Source organism: Lepidochelys olivacea (assembly GCF_965140295.1).
Source record: "Lepidochelys olivacea isolate rLepOli2 genome assembly, chromosome: 14".
Lineage (NCBI taxonomy): Eukaryota > Metazoa > Chordata > Testudines > Cheloniidae > Lepidochelys > Lepidochelys olivacea.
In genome coordinates, this window is record NC_140424.1 from 14,632,721 (window position 1) to 14,658,608 (window position 25,888).

Sequence of the window (25,888 nt, forward strand, 5' to 3'; positions counted from 1 at the left end):
AAGGAAGGAATTCTCAGTGATTGTAATAACTGGCTTGGTATCACACTTATCTGTGCCAAGCAAGATATTGTGCAAGATCATAGTCCAGTGTATATCAGAGGCAATTGATAGCATTCTAAGAAAAAAGCAAGCTGGTTTTCGGAAAGGGCGTGGATGCACAGAGCAGATCTTCACTCTATGAAACATAATAGAACAATGCTTAGAATGGCAACGGCAACTCTACATAAACTTCATAGACTGAGTGGGCTTTTGACAGCATTCACAGGTCTAGCCTATGGTACATTCTGTGGGCATATGGGAGCCCTCTCTGTAAACTCAACTTAATCAAAAGCTTCTATTCCAACTTTACATACAGTGTTGATCAGTTCTGAAGTCAAAACAGGAGTACATCAAGGGTGTATCATGTCTACAAGCCTCTCCAACATTGCCATTGACTGGATAAGGTGGCATACAACAGTAATATGACAAGAGGTATTAAATGGACACCCTTCTCATCCCCTGAAGACCTGGACTTTGCAGATGATCTCGCTCTCCTAACACATACCCAACACCCTATACAAGAAAAAACAACTCGATTCAACATGTTCAGCCAGCAAATTGGATTGAAAATCAACCGCAATAAGACAGCTGTCATGACCTTTAACATTACCTCACTATCACCAGTACAGATAGAGGATCATGTTCTCACCAGCGTAGAAACATTCACATACTTGGATAGCGCCATCAGCCAGGATGGTGGAACAAGCGATGACATCCAAAACAAAATCAATAAAGTCAGGAACACCTTCAGGAGCTTAAATACAGTCTGGAAATCATCAAAATACAACACCAAAACCAAACTCAAGATTTATCAGAGCTGTGTACTTTCAACACTACTTTATAGTGCAGAATGCTAGGGAATGAGAAAGCATGACATGTCCAAACTATCTTCATTCCATACAACCCGCCTCAGAAAAATCCGTCGTATCTTTTGGCCCCAAACAATCTCAAACCAAGACCTGTTCACTCAGTGCAGCCAAGGGGATCTGAGCACCATCATTGCTAGGAGTCATTGGAGATGGATCGGTCATGTGCTTCGGATGGAAACTGATTGCATCACCAGAATAGCATTAAGATGGACACCTGAAGGAAAGCGAAAACGAGGCCTCCCGAAAACAACATGGCAGAGAGCTGTGGCAGTTGGACTGAGAAACCTGGGGCACAACTGAGGAACCACTGAAAGACTTGCCAGAAACAGACAGGAGTGGAGGAGCTTCGTTGCTGCCCTAAATGCCAGAGACATAATGGGAACACGATGTGATATGATGGGGTTAAAGCAAATTATTCCTACCACAGCATTGGCCCCATAACATCAATTCATTAACAATAATTTGACGAGCTGATCCCAAGAGCCAGCTGAGTACATTGTGCCATTATCACTGAATTTTTCATAAAAAAAACAAGGCTTCAATTACATAAGCTTCCTCCCTACATCGATTAATATCAAACCACCAGCTGCATATCAGCCGATAGCCACTGGCAACTAGCTGTAGCATCAACTTCACCATTTGCCTCATTAGGAAAAGGGGAACAATGTGGGAAGCATTCTTAGCTATTCTCACGTTGCCTTTGGCAACAGGTAAGTCTGTTAGGGAAAAAGGGTTCCCCTCCCGTCTAGGGTTAGGAGGGTAGCCTTCCCTGGACTTCTGTATTAGCCAAACAAAACACAGAGTCTTGGCTCTTTGATAAAGTGAGGCACTTTATTGCTAGCAAATACGACAGCTGAAGGGCTCACCAATTCCTTTTCAGAGGAAAATGGTGAAGCCCCGAACAAAGAACAGGGATGAGCTTTTATAGCTTGGTTCAACATACATTGTGATATCTCTTCCAGTTCGAACCGGTTAACCCAGTCTGTTTGAAGTTCTGGGGTAGGTAAGAGCATGGAGGCTTATCTGTATAAGGAATTCTCTCCCCAAAAGCAGGGAGTGCAGGTTACACACAGTTCACATTCTTTCTATCCATAAACAAAGTAGAAAGGACAGATAAGCATAGAAAAAAGACAGCAGCGTAGCTTTACATGATTATAGGGTCGTTTTCTGGGTTTTTTTCCCTATCAGTTCCCCCCTTTGAGCCTGAAGATAATTATCTTACATGGCTCATTATTCATTGTTTAACATGTTCATATGTTTCTCATCTTGGTTAACACCACCCTTCTTTACATATAGTATCTTTGCTGGGCTCATGGTTTTGGTACATACCCGGTGGAAGAGGGCACAACAACTGGACGCACAGCAAAACAGCAGACCCACAATCATAAGGAATCCCACTCCATACACAAACAAGGTTTTTAGCCATCCAAAGTTAGGCAACCAGCTGGTGAGCCAGCCCCACAAGTCAAAGCCCACACTGGGAGAAATAGAGGCCTGCTTATGAAAGAAGGCTGACACGTTTGCAATTATGTTAGTATCTGTGACTATGCGTCCGCTTTGATTTACATAAAGGCAGCATGTGGCATTGAGAAATGTGCACACCCCTCCCTGTGCACTTAAAAGCTGATCCAGGGCCAACCTGTTTTGCATACTGTAGCGAGCTAGTGAGCTTATTTCTTCTTGCAAAGCTTGGATTGCATCTCGAGTGGCGTTAGTAAATATTTCCATTTCGGCTGACATATTTTTTAGCGCGTATTCAAGTTGGCCCACCCCCACCCACGGAAACAGAATACGGAAGGCGTGCATACCTGTACTGCCTTCCTCGACAATAGGATTATAACTGGTATCTCGACGGGTTCGTCGGGTTGTGTCTCTGATTTCTATTAAGTCTCTACGATGCATCCCTCCTGGCCAGGCAAAGGCCACCGTGCATCTTCCCAACCACCTTGGGGGCAAGGTCTTTCCTTCCCAAGTGCCACATACCCACCATAAGTGATGATCTCCTAATACTATGCTATAGTTGCCTTTATTGCCCCCTGAGTTCTGAGATACTTCCTGCAATCGTCCCACCAGGGATGCAGCATTATCAGGATTGGGTCCTATTCCCCCCCATTTCCATAATGTAAGGCCGGCAAATTGAGTCGCATTTTCTCTGAGAATGTACCCCACATAGCCTCCAGCACAGGCATAGTTGGCTACCTCAGTACCATTGGGATACAGCAAAAGAGTAGTACTTGCATTGTTTCCCAAAATTAGAATTTTCTCACAGTGGGTTTTCGGGTATTTTCCCAGAGTAGTTTTGCCTCGGGTGCATAGCAACCTTTTTTCTACGCACAAGGGGGCCTTAACGAGCAAGTCTGGGCGATGGTTCGGGATCCAGGTCCTAAAATCTATGGGTCCCCTTCCCCTTTTTCCCTTTTGGCCGTACCACGCCAAACCATTTTGCCAAGAATTGAGGAGCGCTGGAACCGGCAAAATGGGGAACCCTTGCAGTGAATGGGAAGAGAAGTGGGAACACACCCAACAGTCACTAACATTCCATGCGTTGGTTAAATTTTGGGCTAATTGTAGAAACGTATTTTTATCCCAACCCCCCAGGGCAGAGGTCCAGGTTAACGCCCATAGCCATACATACATTATAAACACTACCAGCTACTAACAACTCTAAAAAAAAATAATATTAATACAATATTTGTAACAGTATACTAATACTCCAGAGTTCTGTAACTGCTTCTGATTCCGCTGATTGACCGGTACCAGTTCATGTAGAAGCGGCGGTCGTGATGGGAGTCGTTGGGGATGTTGGAGCAGGAACCTTTTTACAGTGGCTGCAGTGCACCCATCTATCGATGCCCTCGACCTTCACTGCAGTTGGAGTAGTCAGAAAGACTTGGGCCGGGGCCGACCACCTTGGTTCCAGGCAATGCTTCCTTCGATGGATTTTAACACAGACAAAGTCTCCTGGAAAAAGAGAGTGCGCACAAGTATCAAGCGGTAAAGGTTGGGCATCTTTTACTCTGGCCCATGCATCACTCAAGGCATCTTGCAACATGCGACAATAACCCGCCAACTTATCTTGCCCAGCCATTAATGAAGTTTTTGCTGGGGCAAACCCGTCTACACTGGTTAGAGGAATCGGCAAGGGTCGGCCAAATAGAATTTCGAACGGTGTCAACGAATGCTTCCTATGGGGTGTATTACGAAGATTGGTTAACACTATGGGTAACACTTCAGGCCACTTTAATCCAGTCTGCTCGCATAGCTTTGCCAATTGGGTTTTTATCAGGCCATTCACCCTTTCTACTTTTCCTGAACTTTGTGGATGATAGGGGGTATGCAAGGCTTGTTTTATGCCGAGGGCCTTTGCTAAGTGTTGAATAATTTGGGAAGTGAAATGGGGGCCTTGGTCACTTTCCAAACGAGTCATTATCCCGAAGCGGGGCACTATCTCCTTGAGGAGACACTTCGCTACGGATACTGCATCTGCCCTTCGAGTGGGGAAAGCCTCAACCCACCCTGAAAAAAGATCAACCAGGACAAGCAAGTGTTTTAGTCCTGTCACTGGTGGTAAGTCCATGAAGTCCATCTGGACCACAGCAAATGGGTACTCAGGCAGTTTGCAATGTCCCATAGCTTGTGGTTTGACTGCTCCTTGGTGATTGTACCGTTGACACAATTCACACTGTGCAGTGACGGTCTTCGCAGCTGCATGGACCCCCGGAGCAAAAAACAACTTCTCCATTTGAGCCACTAATCCCCCCTTTCCCAGGTTCGAGGCCAGGTGGAGTGCCTGGGAAACCTGAGGGAGGAGTTGTCTTGGGAGAACCGGACGACCGTCCGGGCTGATGTAGAGGTTGTCCTCATTTAGGTGGCATCCAATGGATTTCCAACGGCTAACTTCGGCCGGGGGCGTCGTCTGCTGGGCAGAGAGCAAAACGGCTGGCGTCACTGGTTGCAGTAGCAGGGGTGCCAAAAAAGGAAAAGGGGCTGGAGCCCCACAGAGGGCAGCATGACGGGCCGCCGAATCGGCTGCAGCATTTCCCTTGGAAACCTCGTCCGAGGCGCGGGAGTGGCCCTTACAGTGTGTAACCGAAACAGCTGCAGGAAGTTGAATAGCCTCTAACAAGGCAGAAATCAAGGCAACATGGGAGATCTGAGAGCCACTGGAGGTAAGGAACCCACGATGCTTCCAAAGTTGTCCAGTAGAGTGGCATACCGAAAAGGCATATTTGGAGTCAGTATAGATGGCCACAGTTTTGTTTTCAGCTAATTGACAGGCCCTAACAAGCGCCACAAGTTCTGCTGCTTGCGCTGACTTTTGTGTAGGTAAGGCATGCGCTTCAAGCGTTGCCATCAGGGTAACAATTGCATAGCCAACTCGTAAGGCCCCAAACTCGTCCCGACAGGCGGAACCATCACAAAAGAATTGGAGGTCAGGATTCTGCAATGGAATATCAGAGAGGTCAGGACGAGGCGTGGAGATCAAATCCACCACGTGGAGGCAATTATGAGGTTCCCCATCCTCAGGCAGAGGCAAAAGGGTTGCAGGATTCAGGACTTCGCAGCGGCGTAGGGTAACAGCCTGATTGGCGAGCAAGGCCAATTCGTACCTGGTCAGTCTGGCTGCTGTGAGGTGCTGCGTGGATCCACGATTAAGAAGTGCTGCAACGGCATGAGGCACTTGAACTAGAAGAGGGTGGCCCAAGGTAAGCCCCGAAGCTTTCTCGACCAACACAGCAGCAGCCGCAACAGCGCGGAGACAGGGCGGAAGACCCTGAGCCACTGGGTCAAGAAGGACCGAAAAATAAGCCACCGGTCGCTGGCCAGGCCCAAAGGGCTGAGTTAGTACACCAGACGCCGTGCCAGATTGTTCATGGCAAAATAAGGTGAAAGGCTTTGCGTAATCCGGTCTGCCCAGGGCTGGTGCAGAAGTTAATGCTTGTTTGAGGGCGGTAAGGGCGTTGTTGTGTAGAGTCGTCCATGGTAAGGGTTCGGGAACGGAATCCAGCAGCAAATCGGTGAGGGGGTGCACTAACTCCGCATAAGCCGGAATCCAGGCTCTACAATAGCCACTTGCTCCCAGTAACTGGCGGAGTTGCTTTTTAGTGGTAGGCCTTGGCATACTCAGAACGCTTTCAATCCTGTCCTGAGTAAGTGCAGTAGAAGCATATGAAATACGATGCCCCAAATATTCCACCTCGGGTTGGGCAAACTGTAGCTTGGAGAGTGCCACCTTGTGACCTTTTTCGGCCAATGCAAAAAGAAGGATTCGAGTGTCCTGTACACAGGCAGCCTTGGCTGTAGAGCACAATAACAGATCATCAACGTATTGAATCAAAGTAGAACCCATAGTCAACGAAATAGAGTCCAGATCTCGCTTTAAATACTGGCTGAAGATGGTAGGGCTCTCCCTGTAGCCCTGAGGGAGGCGGGTCCATACGTATTGACATCCGTCAAAGGTAAAGGCAAATAGGAACTGTGAGTCTGGGTGCACAGGGATGCTGAAAAATGCTGAAGACAGATCAATCACAGTAAAATAAGTAGCCCCTGGGGGAATAGCAGTTAAAATAGTTGCTGGATTGGGAACAACCGGAGCTCTCGGGATCACAATAGCATTAATTAGTCGGAGGTCATGCACGAAACGGTAAACAGGTTTGCCATCGGGGCCAGGCTTGGGTTTCTTAACAGGAAGAATAGGTGTATTGCAAGGGCTGGTAGCCTCCTTAATGATTCCTTGAATTAAAAGCTGTTGTAGGACTGGCCGAATGCCCTCTATGACCTCTTTAGGCAATGGATATTGCATTTTTCGGGGCAGAGGGACATCTGTACGGTAATTGATATACACCGGTTCTGCTGACTTTAAAAGTCCAGTTTCAGTGGACGCCGAGGCCCACAATGCTTCAGGAATATCAGATAACTCAGCAGGGACAAAGGGGGCGGTGGGTGTAGTGGCTAACAATGCCATTACCGTAGCTTCAGGGACCGAAGTAGGGACTGAGAGATATAGCCCCTCCGGGCTGCAAGTTATAGTTGCTCGTAGTTTACATAACAGATCTCTACCTAATAAATTTGCAGGACAGGAAGTTGCAATTAAAAAGCTATGATCCTCTGATAACGGGCCAAGCTGGACCGTTTGCTCCGCAGTTAGAGGAAGGGCGCACACGGTGCCACCAACGCCTATAGCTTTTACGGTTGCAGAAGTGGTAGGAAGGGTGGGGTCCTGTAGAGTACTTCTATCTGCCCCGGTGTCGATTAACATTGAATAAGTTTTTCCTCCCACCACAACTGGAAGCTCCGGATGGTTTGCATCCAACTGCACTGTCCAAGAAGCGGAGGGGGTTCCTGGCGAGGGGGACGAAGCATTGTGGGCGGCTAGCTTTCAATCAGTACTTCCTTTTTCTTCCCCCCTTTCCTGTCCCCTCTGGTAGGCTTGCATAAGAGGGTCAGCTGGCTGGAGGGGGTAATTTGGGCACTGGGCAGCCCAGTGTCCTTTTTGTCGGCACCGCCGGCACTCATCTGGCCCTGCCCTCCCGGGCCGTGGCTGGAAGTTCTGACCTTGTGGTCCCCATCCCTGGGTAGAGCTGCCTCCTCTTCCGCCTCGTCCCCGAAAGCCTCCCCTCCTGCGGCTTGCATCCCGTCCCCAAGAGCCGTCTTGGAAACCTTGCAACTGCAGATTAAGGAGCTTTTCGGACCTCCTAGTGTCTAATTCCTTCCTATTCCTCCAGGCATGGGCTGCTAACCCCACCACCTCCTCCAGCGTTTTGTTTTCATAAGCTGGTTGACTACACACATACTTCCGAGCGAATGGTAATAAATTTTTTACATACTGGCCGATCACTTGTGTTTTCGCTACAGGGGAGGTTGGATCTAAGCCGCCGTGGTTTTTCAAAACCTTACAAAGGCGGTGGAAGAATTCCCCTGGGTGCTCATCGTGCTTTTGAACACATGCATCTACCTTTCCCCAATCATACACAGGCTTAGACATATCCTCTAATGCTTCTAAGATTCGCTTTCTCATTTTATCCCACTCTTGAACGGTCTCTGGAACATCCCAATCCATTTCAGGTTTCTCTTGCGGATAAGCCGCCCTGCCTTGCACCGTCTCTCTAGCTTTCTTATACACCGTTTCCTTCTCACCCTCGCTTAGCACTTGATTTAAAATCATTTCCACATCGTCATAATTACAATTATACATTGTGAAAATACCCTTTAACTTTTTAATAAATTCTTCCGGACACTGTCGAAATGAGGGAAAAGTAGATGACCAATTCATTAGATCCGTGCTGGTAAAAGGGACATACACCATCTGTGTCCCCCCCTACCGCTCGGCAGTTGTCGCATAGGCATTTGGACTGCACTAGCTATTGCAGCTCCAAAAACTTTTGCCTTAGGGGTGCCTAGAGAACCATGAGACCGGGTCTTTGCAGGGGTTGCATCACTGGGGTGTCGCGGATCAGGACGTGTCAACCCCCTGGTAGAGGTGCCAGCCTCCGGATCGCCCCCCCCCGCTCTGCGTTAATTGTGGGGGTATCGGTAGCTAGTGGGAGAGTGGGACCGCTCCTTTCCCCGGTTGGGGGAGTGGGTGCATCAGGGTCAGGCTGCGGTACCCCACCCCATAGCCAGCTACATTCTTCCAATGGTATAGGATCCCCCGCTTCTTTCAATGGGAGTTGGGGATAAATAGACTTTGACGTTTTTAGCTTCTGGTCAGCATGACTAGATTCTGGATTGTATGGTGGGGGCCGCATGGCTTTAAGTTTTTCTACCTCAGCACGTAAACTAGTAGTTACACTGGCACTTTTGCGCCGTTCGGCCTCCCTTATCCATACATCAGAATACTTAAGTTGCCGCGGTTGTAAATCATACAATACTTTTCGTAATTGAACAATGTTATGTAACTCAAATGTTCCTTCCCCCGGCCAGCGATTTCCTGGTTCCGGGTCGTCTTGCGTCATTCCCACCCAGGGACCTTGACACAAAAATATAAACTTATACAAAGCTTTGTTGCCATCCGATTGTAAGGCCTTGATATCCCTATCATAATGTTTTAACATATAGCCCAGAGGCGTAGAAGGATCAACAGTTCTACTGGACCCCCCCCCATCTTTTCCCAAAGACGGGACCCCCGGCTGTTGTCTAGACAATCACAAAGGAAAAATTCAGAACTCACCAAGTTCCCACCGGCCGGTGTTCACCAATAGGTCCGGACCCTAGTGCCTTCGGGATGCCTTATTTCGCCGAAGCGGCGGGTGGAAGCGAGACGGGAAGCCTTCAGGGTTAAAGCAACCCGGGTGCCGGCAAGAAGGATTCAGAGTCCCGACCGTCCACCGGTCCGGAGAAGAGGCGATCCCGGACGAGCCCCCAAATTGTTAGGGAAAAAGGGTTCCCCTCCCGTCTAGGGTTAGGAGGGTAGCCTTCCCTGGACTTCTGTATTAGCCAAACAAAACACAGAGTCTTGGCTCTTTGATAAAGTGAGGCACTTTATTGCTAGCAAATACGACAGCTGAAGGGCTCACCAATTCCTTTTCAGAGGAAAATGGTGAAGCCCCGAACAAAGAACAGGGACGAGCTTTTATAGCTTGGTTCAACATACATTGTGATATCTCTTCCAGTTCGAACCGGTTAACCCAGTCTGTTTGAAGTTCTGGGGTAGGTAAGAGCATGGAGGCTTATCTGTATAAGGAATTCTCTCCCCAAAAGCAGGGAGTGCAGGTTACACACAGTTCACATTCTTTCTATCCATAAACAAAGTAGAAAGGACAGATAAGCATAGAAAAAAGACAGCAGCGTAGCTTTACATGATTATAGGGTCGCTTTCTGGGTTTTTTTCCCTATCAAGTCAAATTATAGTAGGACCAGGGGAAAACCCCTGAGTAATTTATATTCTCATACATGTATGAGGAAGATTAAAACGGGCACCCTAGTCCTGCCAGTGTGAAAGGGGACAAAGATCTGACAGTGGTTTTCTAGCAGCTACAGCCCAATGTCTTTTAATCCTCTGATGCATTCCTATTCCATAAGCTGGCTGTGTGGTGTATGCTGAGATCCTGCCCAGTATTGCTCTGATAAAATGATTTGGACATAACCAGACTCATTTTATTTCCACAGGTGCTGCCCCAGAACAGCTCTGTAAATACGACGACGTTCTTCAGTACCTGAATATCTCCTCTGAAAAGGCACCCGCACTACATACAATACCCAAGGAAAATTGGGAAGAGCCGTTGAAAGTGGAGGTACAATTTATATTGATGTCCATCCTCTCAGTGGTAAGGAAACAAACTCTTTATTATTCTGTATAGTAGGAAATATTGTGGAGATTGAAAAGCTGAGGCAGCTGATGATCCTAAAGTGAGTGAATGACTTCTCTCATTCATACCAGCACAAATCAGGAGTAACCCCAGTTACTGTCACTGATCTGAAAAGGTAGAACCCGAACCTTAGGTCTTCTTCTGACCTTCTCCAGACTTCATGGCTGTGGTTTGAAAGTAGAATCCAGAGCAATGTTTGGAGGTGCCAGGTGTAAAATAGTTTGTCACATCCGCACAAATGTGAGAGTTGTTTAAAACTGTTTTAGTGATCACATGTTGAACAGGTGTCACATTAAAATGAGCTCTAAAAGATCAAAGTCCAGGGCAAGATTCATTTCTATAGCAGCCTCTTATCCACTTTTTAATTGACCTGTTAAGCTACACTGTGTTGCCAAAGTAATGCAAAGTTGTCCAAAAATACTCAGGAACTTGATCCTTGATTTGGATTTCATCAAAATGTCTTTCTTTTTCTGTTTCCTGCACACGCATAAAAAGCACCTCTTACAAGGGAAACACCGCCCTCTGCTTAGCCTGGGTGAAGGAAACACACATTATTATCTGATGTTACAGCAAAGTGGAGTTGGGGGGAGCGGGGAGAGTCAGTAAGGACTTGTGCAGTTCTTGTTTGGTTTTTCCCTCCTTATATACCAAGAACCTGTTTGTCAGAAGCTGGGAATGAGCGACAGGGGATGGATCACTTGATGATTACCTGCTCTGTTCATTCCCTCTGGGGCACCTGGCACTGGCCACTGTTGGAAGACAGGATACTGGGCTAGATGGACCTTTGGTCTGACCCAGTAGGGTCATTCTTATGTTCTTATGATCAGAGTCTGAAGACTCTATTTCCCTGAGCCATGTTGTAATTTTTCTCCCATTCTACTGCTCTGGATCCTCTCCTAGCGCAGATTTGCATAGAGAGGTGTACTCTATCAGGCAACTATTTTTTCCAAACATTGAATCTTACCGTCCCAATCTACTCCCCAGTTTGTAAGACCAACAACAGTAAGTTATTGGCTTGACCTGATTTTCTCATATCTCTGACACCCTTCTGAACAGCCCCCAAGCTCCGTACCTACCTTAGTTAAGGAAATCATGATAATCACTTTCCCATTTCGTTTCTCTAGACTGAAAAGCTACAAACTGTCACTGTCTATTTCTTAGTGACCATGGTAAGAGATTTTTTTTCTGTAAAATCAAAGCTATTTCCTGTGTGCTGTGAGTCCAGAAATTGTTTCCATTCCGTGATTTTTCTTTCCTCTAGAAGTGGAAAAATGTCTTTGTGACTTGGAATCCTCAGGATTTCTGTAACATTTCCAACCTCGTTCTGCCAGTGGATACATTTTGGTCCCCATATATCATCATTTATGAACAGTAAGACTCTCCTTGGCCAATTTCAACTTGCTTCTGTAAGAAGGGTAATTATGAGGGACATGATGGGAGCCACTGAAATCAATGCGACTAACTCATCTGAGTGAGGATTATTCACACAAGGAAAGGTTTTGCTGGGTGAATTGTATGTGTGTGGGGGTGTGCGAAATAGCTAAGAATCAATTAACTGATCTCATGCTACAGTAAGAAAACATTCATTACATAAAACGGGGATTTTTAGTCCCGAAGCAAGGGGGCACTAGTAGAGAAAGTTTTCCCATAGGCTGCACAATCTGACAGACAGGGAAGCCAATCAAAAGGAGACAGACTCCAACAGTATATCTTAGAGGCTCCTGTTACTTTTTATTCTGGAAGTCCAGGAGATGCCCACTGTACTATGATATTTGGTATTGTCCCTAAATGGTTAATTATTCATGATTATTTGTTAAGAAGCAGCTGTGTGCTCAGCACTGCACAAGATACAAATAAAGACATAGGGCCTGATTCTGCTCTTACTTACATGGTGGAAATCAGGAGTAATTCAGCTGAAGTCAATAGTTAGGGGGTGGAAGCTGTGTGAGATCAGAATTAGGCCAACAGTGCCTGGTCCAATGGGGCAAGAGGTTCATATATGCTTGAATGTATTTTCTGTCTCATCTAGCCCGCTAATGGGGTGCACTACAAATCTTGGTGTAGATTGGGGTTATCAGCCCTTCTCTTCGCCCCAGACTTTCTCTGTTTGTTTTCTCTCTTCCCGTCTCTCCTATCTCCTCCCACAGCTTTTTTGTCCTCTCCTGTTTATTTTAAATCTCTTATCCCTTGTTACTCGCTGTCACTCATCCTTTCTCTTCTGTTTCCTGTTGTGTGTGTAGTAAGGTTCACTGACCATTCAAAGTCAGACTAACAGCGAGTTTGCAAATAAAATATTGTCTTCGATCTGCAACAAGTGTTTCGTCATTTTACTTTTCATTGTTGTTCAATCATTGGTTCCTTCAGAGTGGATGAAGAGAAATCGCTCAGCAGGCCCTTTCTGTCCATCACTCACAACGGCATCGTTAGCAAAACCCAACAGCAACAGGTCACCATAACGTGCAGCTTGGAGATGCACCAGTTTCCATTTGACACCCAAACGTGCAACATGAGCATATTCTCATTTATGAATTCAGGTATGTCCATTCTTATTCACTTTTTTACAACTAGACTGGATTGGCTGGTGCTGGCCCCTGTCCCCAGTTAGACAATGGACTAGATGGATCACAGGTCTGAGCTACTATTGACATTTTTATGTTCACTACTCAATAGTGTACATTGTGTTAAAAAAAATTATGGCGCAAGGTGAAAACAGGGCCATAGCATGATCTCCCACTATGGAGTCTCCTATATATATATATATATATGTCTGGAAGAATCCAGGACCTGCCCCTGCAAACCCTTTATTCCCAGGAGTGGTCATCCTAGTCAAATGATTAGTCCCACTGACTGCAGTAGGGATTACTTGTATAAGAGTTTGCAAGGTCTAGTCCTTAAAATGTGCATGAGGGTCTAGATTAAAAATAGAACTCCAGCGGCTGAAGTTGAGAGGACTAATCACATGACTGAGAAAGGGCTGCAGGATGGGACCCAGACTTAGAGCTCTGAGCTCCAGGCTAGAGATCTAGGGTCTGGACTGCTGCATTCTTTCTTATTTTATCCCCATGGTAGTCGCAGAAATGGAGAGGCAAGACTTATTTTCAGGCATGATCTTTTATTGTTTGCATAGCACAGGTTTCTATTTAGCTACAAATATTCTAATAACTCAGTTTCATTTGAAAAGCAATTGGCTTAGTTAAAGTAAGGTATCAAATGTTTCATGACATTCCTAGACTTTAAAGCCAGAAGGGATCATTAGATCATCTAATCTGACCTTCTGTGTATCACAGGCCATTAAATGTCACCCGGTTACCCCTGAATTGAGCCCAATAACTTGTGTTTGGCTAAAGCAGCTCTTCCAGAAAGTCAGCCAGTCGCAATTGGAAGAGAAAATTCTTTGCTAGGAATGCAAGTAGTAAACACGCCCAGTTCACATCTGGGAGTAAAACATTCCAGGGAAGGGGGCTAGTCATGTCGGTATCGAGACCTCGATATTTTTCCCAAGAAAATGCTCCATTTGCACAATTGCCACCTTAAGGATCATCCTTCTGTAGCTAAAGGAATGTGCTTGCAATAGTGAGTCTGTGCAGAAGAGGGCCAGATAGTAGCTACTCCTAAGTATTTATGGAAGCACAGGGAAGAGACAGACACTGCCAACTGCTCCTCCAAATGCTTGATCTAAAGCTCACTGAAGTCAGTGGAAAGACTCCCACTGACTTCAATAGGATTTGGATCCAGGCCATAAGATGGGAGACAGAATTCAACCAAGTATCCAAGACCAATGGAGTTATGAAACTCCTACTGTCAGCAGACATTTGTTCCCATTTAAGCAGTGACCACTGGGCCAGATTCTGATCTCAGACTGATATAAGTCCATTGATTTCAATGAAGTTATTGCCAGTTTATCCTGGAGTAAGAATCAAGCTCCAAGTACATGACTAGTTCTGTTTTGGGCAAGAGATATAATTTTCCCACCAGGGGGATCTTAACCTTCTCTTCCCTTCTTCTGAATACACACCTGGACTATGGCAGCAGATCTGAACTCCCTGCACTGAGAAAGGAACCACCTTTAAACCACTCTGTCCTCATTTTCTTTCTTCAAACAGAAACAGACATTATACTCCTGTCCAGTCAGACAACAGAAGAGGCGAATAAACAAAGCCAACTTTATCACCTGACCAATGGAGAATGGAAGTTCATGAACATAAACATCATACAACACACAGAGTCATTGGAGGAGGAGGAGTTTGCTGTGATCACCTATGAGGTATTGCATCATCAGAGTCTTTCACACACTATATATTTCATTCATTCATTGACTTATCAAAAACACACCCTTCAGAACATCAGGGCTCACCTACAAAAACTAAAAACACAACCCAAGCAAAATCTAGTCATCTTTAAAGGACTAACCCCCACAATTACAAATGCACATTTCCCTCACCAGGCAAAGAGCTTTATAAATTATAGGTATTTTAACAAAAGGTCCAGCAAGATACAGATTATTTACTTATGTCCAAGGCTTAGTATTGCTACGTTAGCAACTTTGTGAGAGTTTAAAATCTCAAAACACAATGATCTGATAAAAATGAAAGTTACTTACTGTACCTCTAAATGGAGGTCTCGGAATGTGGCACCTCTGCAGGGTCAGAGTATTGTGCCAGGCCTGCCTGAACCCTACAATGTAGATCTGTTGAGCTAAATCAAGAAAGAGCTCAATTTGCTGCTCATGCCAAGTGCTGCATTCTACAAGGAGTTCATGGGGGAAATACATAACTCCCATGTCTAAATGGGAGAACTACAGCAGTCTCACAAATCCAGAAGCACATGTGCCCAAGACAACTCATGCTAGTTCCACTGCCACATTCCTAGCATCTCTCACCTAACAGTGCAGGAGACAATGCCAAAAAGAGTGTGGAACCAAAGCCAGATCATGCTTTACAGTACAGCTCTCATAGGAGCATATGGGGTCAGACACTAATGCTGGCAAGTCACTGGATTCCTTCATAGCTGGTAACAAAAACATATTTTCATGCTATAGAACACCACAATCCTGGGGCCAGATCCTCAGTAGGTACAAACTGCTATAGCTCCACTGACATCAATGGAGCTACCCTGATTATACCAGCTGAGGATGTGGTCTAAGGCAGTTTCCTCTTCCTGTGAGATCTACTATAGGCCACTCTAAGACAGCTCACTGCACTAGATGGACCTTTTTGTCCGCTCCAGTTTTAGCGTGTGTGTTTAGGGGAGTAGAAGAAAAAAAAACAGACATGTGAGGGCATAGGTATTCAATGGGCACATGTGCATGAATATTCATACAGAGAATACCAGCAGGAAAATAGCAAGAGTGGAGCAAGAGAAGAACAAAGGGCTCGACCCAAAATGAGGGCAAAGGGGGTTAGGTGAAGTGGCTGGAAGTAGGTGGTAGAAAGAGATGGGCAGGTAAGGAAGAGCTAACAGGACAGGTGGAAGAAGGGTCAGACTATGAGCGGAGGGGAAGTTGGGGTTAGCAAGGAGGAAATGAAGGTAAGCAAGGAAGGAAAGAAAGCCGGGGACAGGATGAGGGCAAGTGTTTAAAGGCTGGCATTTGAAACTTGGGCTGCGCTAGAGGGTGGGAAGCCCACTGGGGCCTGTTCCCTCCTTTGAGTTGATAGTGGTAGCCTGGATTCCAACCACAGTTAGAGAGTTAAGCTGTCATGGGATAAGAGGGAAGGTCCCCTCATGGACTAGTAACTGGTTAAAAGATAGGACACAAAGGTTAGGAATAAAGGGTCAGTTTTCAGAATGGAGAGAGGTAAATTGAGGTGTCCCCCAGGAATCTGTACTGAGACCAGTCCTATTCAACATATTCATATATGATCTGAAAAAAGGGGTAAACAGTGAGGTGGCAAAATTTGCAGATGATACCAACTACTCAAGATAGTTAAGTTCCAAGCAGAGTTCAAAGAACTAGAAAAGGATCTCACAAAACAGGGTGACTGGGCAACAAAATGGCAGATGAAATTCAATGTTGATAAATGCAAAGTAATGCACATTGGAAAACAATCCCAATTATACATATAAAATGATGGGGTCTAAATTAGCTGTTACCACTCAAGAAAGATCTTGGAGTCATTGTGGATAGTTCTCTGAAAACATCCATTCAATGGGCATCAGCAGTTCAAAAAGCGAACAGAATGTTGGGAAATCATTAAGCGAGGGATAGATAAGACAAGACAGAAAATATCATATTGCCTCTATATAAATCCATGGTTTGCCCACATCTTAAATCAGGAGTGGGCAAACTTTTTGGCCTGAGGGCCACATCGGGGTTCCAAAACGGTATAGAGGGCCGGGTAGGGAAGGCTGTGCCTCCCCAAACCCTAACCCTATCCATCCTGTCCCACTTCCCACCCCCTGACTGCCCCCCTCAGAACCCTGACCCATCCAACCCCCCCAACTCCTTGTCCCCTGACCACCAACTCCTGGGACCCCCTGCCCCTAACCACTCCCCCAGGACCCCACCCCCATCCAACCCCCCTTGCTCCATCCCCTGACTTCCCTGACCCCAATCCACACCCCCACCCCCTGACAGGCCCCCCTCTAAAGCCCCTTTCAGAACGCAGCCCTGCAAACATGGGCGGAGGACTCAGGAGGAGCAGGGGCAGCCACACAGCCGGAGAGAAGTGGCAGTTGGCCCAGATGCTTCGCCCTCGCCACCCGCCTGCTCCCCTGTGGCTGCAGGTGAGCCTCCCTTCCTGCTCTCCCCTGCAGTGCAGCCCCCTCCCACGCTGGCAGCACTGCGAGCTGAGACTGCGGGGGAAGAGGGGCGAGCCGGAGAGGGGCCAGGAACTAGCCTCCCCGGCTGGGAGCTCAAGGGCCGGGCAGGATTGTCCCATGGGCCGTAGTTTGCTCACCTCTGTCTTAAATACTGCATGAAGATGTGGTCGCTCCATCTCAAAAAAGATATATTGGAATTGGAAAAGGTTCAGAGGAGGGCAACAAAATGATTAGGGGCATGGAACGGCTTCCATGTGGGGAGAGATTAATAAGGCTGGGACTTTCCAGTTTGGAAAAGAGACGACTAAGGGGGGAATATGATACAGGTCTATAAAACCATGACTGGTGTGGAGAAAGTAAATTAGGAAGTGTTCTTTACTCCTTCTCATAACAAGAACTAGGGGTCACCCAATGAAACAGCAGGTTTAAAACAAACAAGAGGAAGTATTTTTTCACACAGCGCACAGTCAACCTGTGAAAAACTCCTTGCCAGGGGATGTTGTGAAGGCCAAGACCATAACACAGTTAAAAAAAATAGATAAGTTAATGTAGAATAGGTCCATCAATGGCTATTAGCCAGGATGGGCAGGGATGGTGTCCCTAGCCTCTGTTTGCCAGAAGCTGGGAATGGGCAACAGGGGATGGATCACTTGATTACCTGTTCTGTTCATTCCCTCTGGGGCACCTGGCACTGGCCACTGTCAGAAGACAGGATATGGGGGGCTAGATGGTCCTTTGGTCTGACCCACTACGACCATTCTTATCTTCACAGTTAGAGGCATCTGTCTTATCCCATCAAAACCAGCACTAATCCAGGCCATTCTGTTATTTCATGTTTGCCTTGTTCCCTCCAGATCTCCATGAAAAGACGACCCATTTTATACGTTTTGAACCTTATCTTCCCAACATGTGCTCTTTACTTACAGGATATGATTATTTTGTTCAGTGCCAGCTCTTTTGGGGACAAGATCAGCTTCCAGCTGTCACTCATCATTGGAGAGTCTATGTTAGCTCTGATTCTTAAGGACATTCTTCCCACTTCTTCCGATGACCCACCCATAATAGGTACTTGTCTTTATTGAGTAAAAGTCACTTTATATTCGACATGCACTGGATGTAAGGAAGAGAGCAGAATACAAACATGCCACCTATTCAGAGATAGTAAGAAGAGGAACACGTAGCCACTGCAGTAGAGCTGTAATACTATAAGTCCCTATTCAGAGCAGTTTCTGGAATTGGGGCACTATATTTCTTCTATGAACAGAAGCCCACAGTAGAAAGAACCATGGATCTAGAGGAAGGAAAGGCAGAGAGTTTATCAAGCACATTGTCTTTGTCTTGTTTTGCAGTGATGTTTTTCATAGGTGTCTTTGTCCTAATGATTATGGGTGTATTGGAGACCTGCCTATTAATGCAGCTGAAGAAGAAACCCCTCCACCCATTCCTCAAGGCTATGAAACTGCTGAGATGCCACGAGCAAGATAGAACATCATCCAGAAAGCTCCTAAGCAAGCAGGGTTGGTGTTTGGTTACCTGCATTTGAATATCCGTATCCAGTGTCAGGGTTCTGTCAGTATGGAGCCCCTTATCTCTGGAAATCAATCATGCTAGCAGGCTTAGAACCCAAGTCCATTGTGTTTCAGGCCACATTTGATTATACATTCACACACAGTTAAGACACTTACCTCTCAATGTCATCAAGGTGCATATATTATACTAATGAAATATATTTACATACACACACACACAAAAGAGCTGCACATTTGTTATTTATGAAGGCTCAGCTGTAAACCTAGCCCCACGCAGAGTCCACCAACTCTGGCCAGCCCCACAAGCCCATTCAGCAAGAACAGTCCCTGAGATTTTCTGATGGAAAAATGTATGAAATTTTAATAAAAACTATCAAGCAAATAAGGTGAAGTTTAGCATCATGCAGGCCTCAGCTCTTGTCCACAATTTACCCTTATGTATATTTACTTTTGGCTGCTGTTCTGCCCATTGTAGGAGATTCGCTGACTGAGATGGCCATGGGACAAGAGGAGAGGAGGGATTCAAACCCACTTGGAAAGGGAAATATAGAACTACCCATGCTTACGGGAAGAATCAATGAGGAAGGGCAGCGAATTGGGACCCAGGCAGAGCTACAGGCATATGAGTCAGCTCTGGAGAAGATGTTTTTCTGCAGTCATTTGCTTTTATCACGACTGTTTATCATCATTATTATTGTACAATGGAGTGGTTAAATGTGGGCTAATTGCCTTTTCTAATACTTGCTTCAACCACCTCCCTAAGAAGGTTTTCCTGCTATTTATGCTTGAATTAAGCTGTATACTGCATGTCTGAATAACAGTGCAAGCTCTGCAGGGCAGGATCCTTGTTCTTGCATGTGCTTTGTAAAGCAATGTGTACACCTAGGGCATCCCATCAGCAAATAAGTTACGTGAATAAAATACATTCATGGAACTAATGTTCCAGCTGACAGGGAATTTTTGGAGTAGGTGTAAGTCATCTTAGCTGTACCTCTCAAAAGTGCTGAACTACACATGGAGATCTGGGGGGAACAAAGCAAAGATGAAATAACACAATGGACTAGATTAGTGCTGGTCTTGATGGGATGAGACAGGCTCCTCCAACTGTGACAGGAGTCCAGGCTACCATTAACCAGGTCCAATGAGCGTATCATGGACAGGTTACAGAGAAATGCTTGTTTCAGAGTAACAGCCGAGTTAGTCTGTATTCGCAAAAAGAAAAGGAGGACTTGTGGCACCTTAGAGACTAACCAATTTATTTGAGCATGAGCTTTCGTGAGCTACAGCTCACTTCATCGGATGCATACTGAGCTGTAGCTCACGAAAGCTCATGCTCAAATAAATTGGTTAGTCTCTAAGGTGCCACAAGTCCTCCTTTTCTTTTTAGAGAAATGCTTGTGCTTGTAATACAGAAAAACGATGAAATTTATAATGGGCTGCTCATTTGGTTCGCTGAACTGTTATCTCAGTCACCCGAACAACCTTAAGTTTAATCTGAACGGCAAGAACAGGGAGAGTATTCTACAAACACTAAGCTTGGCATCCTGCTTGGAAGACTCAATCCTGTCCTCCTTCAGGAACTATCCCCACCCTGTAAAGAGTGCAGAGCCTCCAAAACCAATTGCCTGCTTACTTCACAGCATTCATCACCCACTTAAAAAAATCCAAAAACTCCTAGTGGATTTAATGTTTAGTTTTGAGATCAAGACAAAGACACTTTTGTGAAGCCCTCTACAATTACTTTATTTAAAAGATTCTAGAGACTTTGACAGTCACTAGAAACTGCTTTTGGACAGATTTACAGGTCTTCAATAGGTTTGTGTGGCCAGTATGGATATTTCTCCTTGTCCAATTTGGTTTCAGGGAAGACCTCATTCAAGTCCTCAAATGTCATCTGATCAAATGGAATCATGGTTCTGAACTTCTCAAGCTTGAAGTGGGAGGAGAGACAAGAAAATGTTAAAGTCAGATGTAAGCCAGCATTCAAATTAAACTAGATGTACAATTAGAAAATTAAAACAAGGTTTCATACCAAACTGCCTTAAACATGAAATTCACAGGGTAGAACCCATCAAACTTACCTGTTTCTCATACTGGACAATACGGGATTTAGAGGCCTGCACATATTCAGCAGCACTCTTAGCCTGCAAGACAACAAAGGATTTGGTGAGCACATTAATCCTAGATTGTTTCCTGCAGTGAAGCTGTGACTCTCATCCCATTTCACTTTAGCCAGGGAAAGGGAGTCACCATTCTCGTCTTACCTCTTCCTTAAAGAGACACTGACTTTAAAATAGCATCTGCTTTAAATAAAACAGGTAAAAGTAATGTCAAGCCCTTTATCTGCCCCTGATTCTCCTTGCCATTTTTCTGGGTTTACAATAACTGTTTGTTTTCTAATACAAGTTCTCTGTCCCCTGTTGCTATGTGAGATATAAGAGAGAAATTGACTAAGTGCATAAGCAGTTTAATCATTTCCCCAAAGTATTTTCAAAAGCACAAAAGAAACTGAAGAAATAGATTGTTTTTTTATTACAACAGAAAAAAGCTAGTTATCAGTAGTTGTTACAAGTAACACTTACTAAGTAATTTTCTAGACAAGTGATTTTGCCCCCCAAAGCCTGCAAAGATGGAGAGAGGTTTGAAGTTACCATTCTTTGTTGCACTGATCGGTTAGGATGTAGATTCAAACACTTTTTAAAGGGATTGCAGTGAGAATCTGAAGTCAGGTAAACTCCCAAAGCCATAGGCTTCAGCCTCTGCTGCTAAGTGTTAAAAAAATTAATATAAGCCACTTTGTTCAAACTTGTTTTGAACAGCGGGTTTACAAGACTCTAGTGATCTAGAAGTTTTTAAGCAGACACATTCTGTAACAGAGGAAGCCACAAGGAGCTTGAGGCTGACAAATTCTCTGGCTAAAGACAACATCAATGACCTGAGTACAACCCCTGGAGTTTGTTACACCCACCCTCCTCTTTCAGACAGAGGAGGAACCCACAGAATTGAAGTGACACTGTGCAATGCTCCATCTTGACCGCTGCAGTCTCCAAGAACTCCAACTGCACATTAAAAAGGAGTCAGGCCTATTTTATGCAATTTAGGTGCATCCTTTGGGCTGCTGACAAGATGCCAATATGCTCCTCAGTTGATCAGAGTTTGGCTGCCTTTGTCTTACACTAATTTCAAGTTTATTACACCAGAAGAGCAAGCTGAACTGCAATCCAGTTCCAGACTCTAAATCCCCAAGTGTGGCCATGTATAGGTAGAGAGAACCTATTCATGCTCAAAAGATGCCTATATGCACAAACCCAGACTTGCAGCTCCTGTACCTCAGCACAACTATCCACCAGCAGACTCCAAGTCAGAATTATTCTACACCACTACAAAGATTAAAGAGAAACTATGTGGCAGGGAAGATTTTTTAAATACTTACAGCTTCCTGTTCCTGGGCAGTTATCTTGTCTGTTTGTGTGTCCACAGGCTCAGGAACCTTTAGTGCACTGTACTGTAAATTCAAAAAATAAATTCTAAACGTGTTGCCTCTCAATACTATTAAAAGCTCTGCATGCTCCCAGAGCTAATATTTCCCCAGTAGCCAGACTAGTGCTCTTTGGTCTCCCCAAAAACACTCTCAGACCCTTCCAAGTGAACTGGCTTCCTGTAGTAGGTCACCAATCAACTCAACTTGATGCCAGCTTCACAAATAGCGTTAGCTGGCTCTCATATGTACATAACATACTCAGCACTGCATTGTCACTGTCGTAGTCTTGTACAAAGCCAAAACATGTTAATGCTTCCATACAGCACCAACAATCTAATGCCAAAGGGTTACTATCTTGTCCCACAAACCAAGTCAAGTTATACAGATGTAAAAGAAGCTCCCGAATTCCTCTAAAGGTCAGTGGGTCCTTATGGACTGAGCATAGGACCAGGAGCGAAGAACTGCTACATTCTAATTCCAGCTCGGACACCAATCCCCTGTGTGATTATTGATTATTTGCCCAATGCCCATTTATAAAAAAAGGTTAACATCCACTTCAAAGGATTATTGTTATTACCACGCCACTTCGGGGTGTTAACAGTGCTTTTTACTTCCTGCCCTTCAGTGGCAAGGGTTGAAGGGATGTTTGAACAGTCTCTCCCCAGACAGCACAGAGTTATTTCTCAAGCCATCACACGTGATTCAATAGTATTTGCAAAATTTTACTCCAGTAGGCTTCTGGACCAGGTCCTTGGCTACAGCCAAGGAGAACACAGCACAGCTCAGAATGTAATGGAGGTGTACAAAGGTGGCCCTTTTCACTCCTGATACTGGACCAGCTGCATGCAGGCAAGTATCAGAGCATACATCACACTGCTCTAAATTATGCAGACTACTAAAAGTCTCAAGAGGTTAATACAGCAATTGGGAATCAGCAGAGAATAGGGAAATTCTGACCATATACTCTTTCCTCTGGCCACTTCTACACCTACAGCCAGGAAAACCTATGCAGGCTGCAAGAGAAAAAGCATTAGCTTTATACCACTGGAGGATCCCCCTCCTCTAAAATGACCCTTCCTATTTTTAGTTATGCTAGCTTTTGGGCTGCTTTGTGCTAGCAGTGTGATGCAAAGCAGCTGCACACCACAGCACAGGATCTGGGCCAATACCTCCTAATAATCTCACCTACCAGCCTGCTAGAGCAAAAGTTCAGAGTTCTGGATCTTGTACATCAGATATGAGCAGTCTCCACTTGGATTTCAAATCAGCAGCAACATCTAATTGAGGACGAGAATCTCACCTTCTTTTCAAACTCATCCACCATGCCAGCCTTAGCAACTGCAGTCTTGTAATAAACCCAGTCAATAGCGGGGGGCTTCTCTGGCAAGGAGGTCAACCTGTACAGGTGGAGCAGAACAGCTGATAGCGAGTTCCACACCGAGCAACTCTGCAGTCTCCATTGCCCCGCCCATCATCAGGCCCCAGGGTAGCAACTATGCTAATTTTAGTTGCCAATATTTTCAGACTCATCATTAACATGGAAAGGCAATAAAGCAGCCACACAAAATTCTACATGCCTACATTTGCTTCCCCCCCCACACACACACACGCGCGCACTTTGGTGGATTGGCAAGTACAATACTCTCAGTTTTTTCATCATGAACAAGCAGGCAAGGAGAGTTTGTGAATGGGATGGTTAGTTTTCATTATAGTTTTGTAAGGCCGACAAAGGGTTTAAAAAAAAAAAAAAGCAATGGTATTTTAGCTGTATCTACACTACAGAGAGGGGCAGCAGTTTGTAGAAATGTTGGTGGTGCCCAGAACACCCAGAGCCTGCCCCCCCAAACTCTGCCCCCCATCTGCCTAAGGCTCTGGGAGGCAGTTTGGGGGCTGGAGAGGGTGTGTGGGAACGGGGCGGGGGTGCAAGTTCTAGGATGGAGTTTGGGTGCTGGGTGCAGGCTCCGGGCTGGAATAGGGGGTGGGTGTGCAGGAGGGGGTGGGGGCTGCAGGCTCTGGGATGAAGTTTGGGGACAGGAAGGGGTGCGGAGGGAGGGGGACCATAGAACTCGCCACCTAGCACTACAGAACCTGTGTGGGCACAACACTTCTGGCATAGCCCAGTGTAAACACAATGTACACAAACAAAAGAAGGTTTTTTTGCCAGCGTAGGAACACACCTCCCACAGCGATGCTAGCAATGCTGACAAAAGGCCTCTTCAGTCAGCATAGCTGTATCTACACTGAGAGTTTTGTCAGCCTAGCTATGTCATTGGGGGTGGTGTATTTTTCACATGCCTGAATGACACAGCAATGCAGGTATAAATTTTAAGTGTAGGCCAAAGTCTTAGCTGCCATGGCAAACAACATGTGCATCAAGCAATAGCAAATCTAATGTCCAATAGGATTCACTATTGTTTATTGCTGCCAAATCTTGCTAATCGAACACTTTTTAAAAGACTTTTTTGATCAGACCAAATGTAACCTCTCTCAGAACTCCCACTAACATTATAGTTGACTGTAGCACTATGGAGAAGATCAAGAAAGAGCAGAATTTGGCTGTAAAAAAAAAAAAAAAAAAAAAAGGCAGGCTTTATCGTGAGGAATTAAGACTCATTTTAACATCCTTATGGCAGGCACACAGTTATGAGAATGCCACTTTACACACCGACTGCCAGTGATGAATTGCTAATGCCACTGCCTTCTCACCAGAGCAACCTTTTCACACTGAAATATACTCACTTGGCTGAAAGTGCATCGCTGCGTGTTTTCAGGGCATTAAACATAGCTCTCTGATTGGGAGGCACTCTCTCTGCAAATGCCATCCAGTCAATCGCTTTCAGAGTAGCCCTTCGACCTGCCATTTTTGTGTCCTAGAAAAATAAAACAGCAGAGAAACTTAAATTTTAAGAGGAATTCTGAAGAACAGGCACGTTTATTTTTATCAATGTAAAAGTGTGGGTATTTCATCAACTGAAACTTCACTTCAGCTATCTCTTTGTTGCAATTGCACTCATTCTACTAACTAGCACACCAAGAGTAATGCTTATAACAACACTTCACATTCCTTATGTTGCTGAGAAGAGGGAAGCACTTTACAAGCAATAACTGAGCACCTCAGTACTTCGCTTACCTAGATAAGATATACAGAGTTCATTTCAACAGGACTCAAATGCATTCATCCCCAGAGTGGATCATGGCAGCACCCAGCAACGCTATCAAACTGTTTAAGACGAAGTAAAGGCTACTCCACCCAGTTACTGGAATTATAACCACCCATGTGTGGTTACCTAGCCACAGAGTCAGGCTCCAGACATCACCCTGCTCTTGGTATGGGAACTTGGATTGTTCCTGATCCCTACATTGATTTAACAGAATTATTATACAGACCAAGGGCTGGAAGGGGCCACAACAGACCACCAAGTCCAGCCCCACGAAGTCACCTCTAACGCCAAGCTAGGACATCACCGGAGGTTAGACTCGGGGGAGAAATTGCTCCTCGACTCACCCCTCCCCCCCAGGCACGCGTCCCCCATAACCCGGCATAGCACGGGGGAGGTGACGGGATGCGAGCGCCCGCTGCGAGGAGGAGGATGCCGCCCCCACCGTTAGCGGACCATAGGGATCCCCGCCCGCCTCACCACTCCCCTCCCCGCGCAAGGCCAGCTGGAGACATCACCTTGCTGGGCTGAGCCCGCCCGCCCGCCCGCCCGCGCCGGGGTCTCCGTCCCAACCCAAACCACCCGGGTTGGTCTCACCTTCAGCGACCGCAACCACCAGCACCCTCCTGCTAGGCAACCTCCGGAAACCCCATCCGACGCCAACCAATCATAGCCCAGTGGCCCCGGAAGGACTCTCCCGCACTCTCCTCCCACCCCGCCTTAGACAACCCGGAAATGATTATCA

General features: G+C 45.7%; 2 protein-coding genes and 1 long non-coding RNA gene across 4 annotated transcripts; 1 reads left to right on the plus strand and 2 right to left on the minus strand.

The window, feature by feature from the left end:
- Nucleotides 1-1,718: 1,718 nt before the first annotated feature.
- LOC311530737 lies at nt 1,719-9,731 on the minus strand. Its single transcript, XR_014714081.1, has 2 exons — nt 9,079-9,731; nt 1,719-3,869 (listed from the first exon to the last, which is right to left on the minus strand). It is a non-coding gene; the product is annotated as an uncharacterized lncRNA (long non-coding RNA).
- An 84-nt stretch (nt 9,732-9,815) lies between these two features.
- On the plus strand, nt 9,816-19,727 carry LOC311531130 (5-hydroxytryptamine receptor 3A-like). 2 transcript variants are annotated; one of them, XM_084648249.1, is made up of 8 exons: nt 9,816-10,174; nt 11,341-11,385; nt 11,478-11,587; nt 12,581-12,750; nt 14,320-14,480; nt 17,902-18,040; nt 18,325-18,492; nt 18,980-19,727. In XM_084648249.1, exons 1-8 carry the CDS (start codon nt 10,157-10,159, stop codon nt 19,216-19,218), a joined length of 1,050 nt encoding a protein of 349 aa, XP_084504375.1. In that variant the 5' UTR covers nt 9,816-10,156; the 3' UTR covers nt 19,219-19,727. The 2 variants fall into 2 exon arrangements, with proteins under 2 accessions (XP_084504375.1, XP_084504376.1); XM_084648250.1 differs by having other exon boundaries at nt 9,816-10,141.
- Nucleotides 19,728-20,221: 494 nt separating this feature from the next.
- ATP5PD (ATP synthase peripheral stalk subunit d) lies at nt 20,222-25,872 on the minus strand. Its single transcript, XM_084646983.1, has 6 exons — nt 25,741-25,872; nt 24,725-24,855; nt 23,286-23,382; nt 21,938-22,009; nt 20,586-20,648; nt 20,222-20,434 (listed from the first exon to the last, which is right to left on the minus strand). The coding sequence occupies exons 2-6, from the start codon at nt 24,844-24,846 to the stop codon at nt 20,303-20,305; spliced, it is 486 nt and encodes a 161-aa protein (XP_084503109.1). The 5' UTR covers nt 24,847-24,855; nt 25,741-25,872; the 3' UTR covers nt 20,222-20,302.
- Between the last annotated feature and the right edge of the window lie 16 nt (nt 25,873-25,888).

What these genes read in the sequence shown, in the direction of transcription:
- LOC311531130 (XM_084648249.1), top strand. An exon ending in ATTCTCATTTATGAATTCAG is followed by an intron (nt 12,751 to 14,319) that starts GTATGTCCATTC and finishes TTCTTCAAACAG; the next exon opens with AAACAGACATTATACTCCTG. An exon ending in TTGCTGTGATCACCTATGAG is followed by an intron (nt 14,481 to 17,901) that starts GTATTGCATCAT and finishes CTTTACTTACAG; the next exon opens with GATATGATTATTTTGTTCAG.
- ATP5PD (XM_084646983.1), bottom strand. Translation starts at nt 24,846, where the DNA reads ATGGCAGGTCGAAGGGCTACTCTGAAAGCGATTGACTGGATGGCATTT. An exon ending in AGCGATGCACTTTCAGCCAA is followed by an intron (nt 23,383 to 24,724) that starts GTGAGTATATTT and finishes CCACCTGTACAG; the next exon opens with GTTGACCTCCTTGCCAGAGA. An exon ending in TGGATGAGTTTGAAAAGAAG is followed by an intron (nt 22,010 to 23,285) that starts GTGAGATTCTCG and finishes TTGAATTTACAG; the next exon opens with TACAGTGCACTAAAGGTTCC.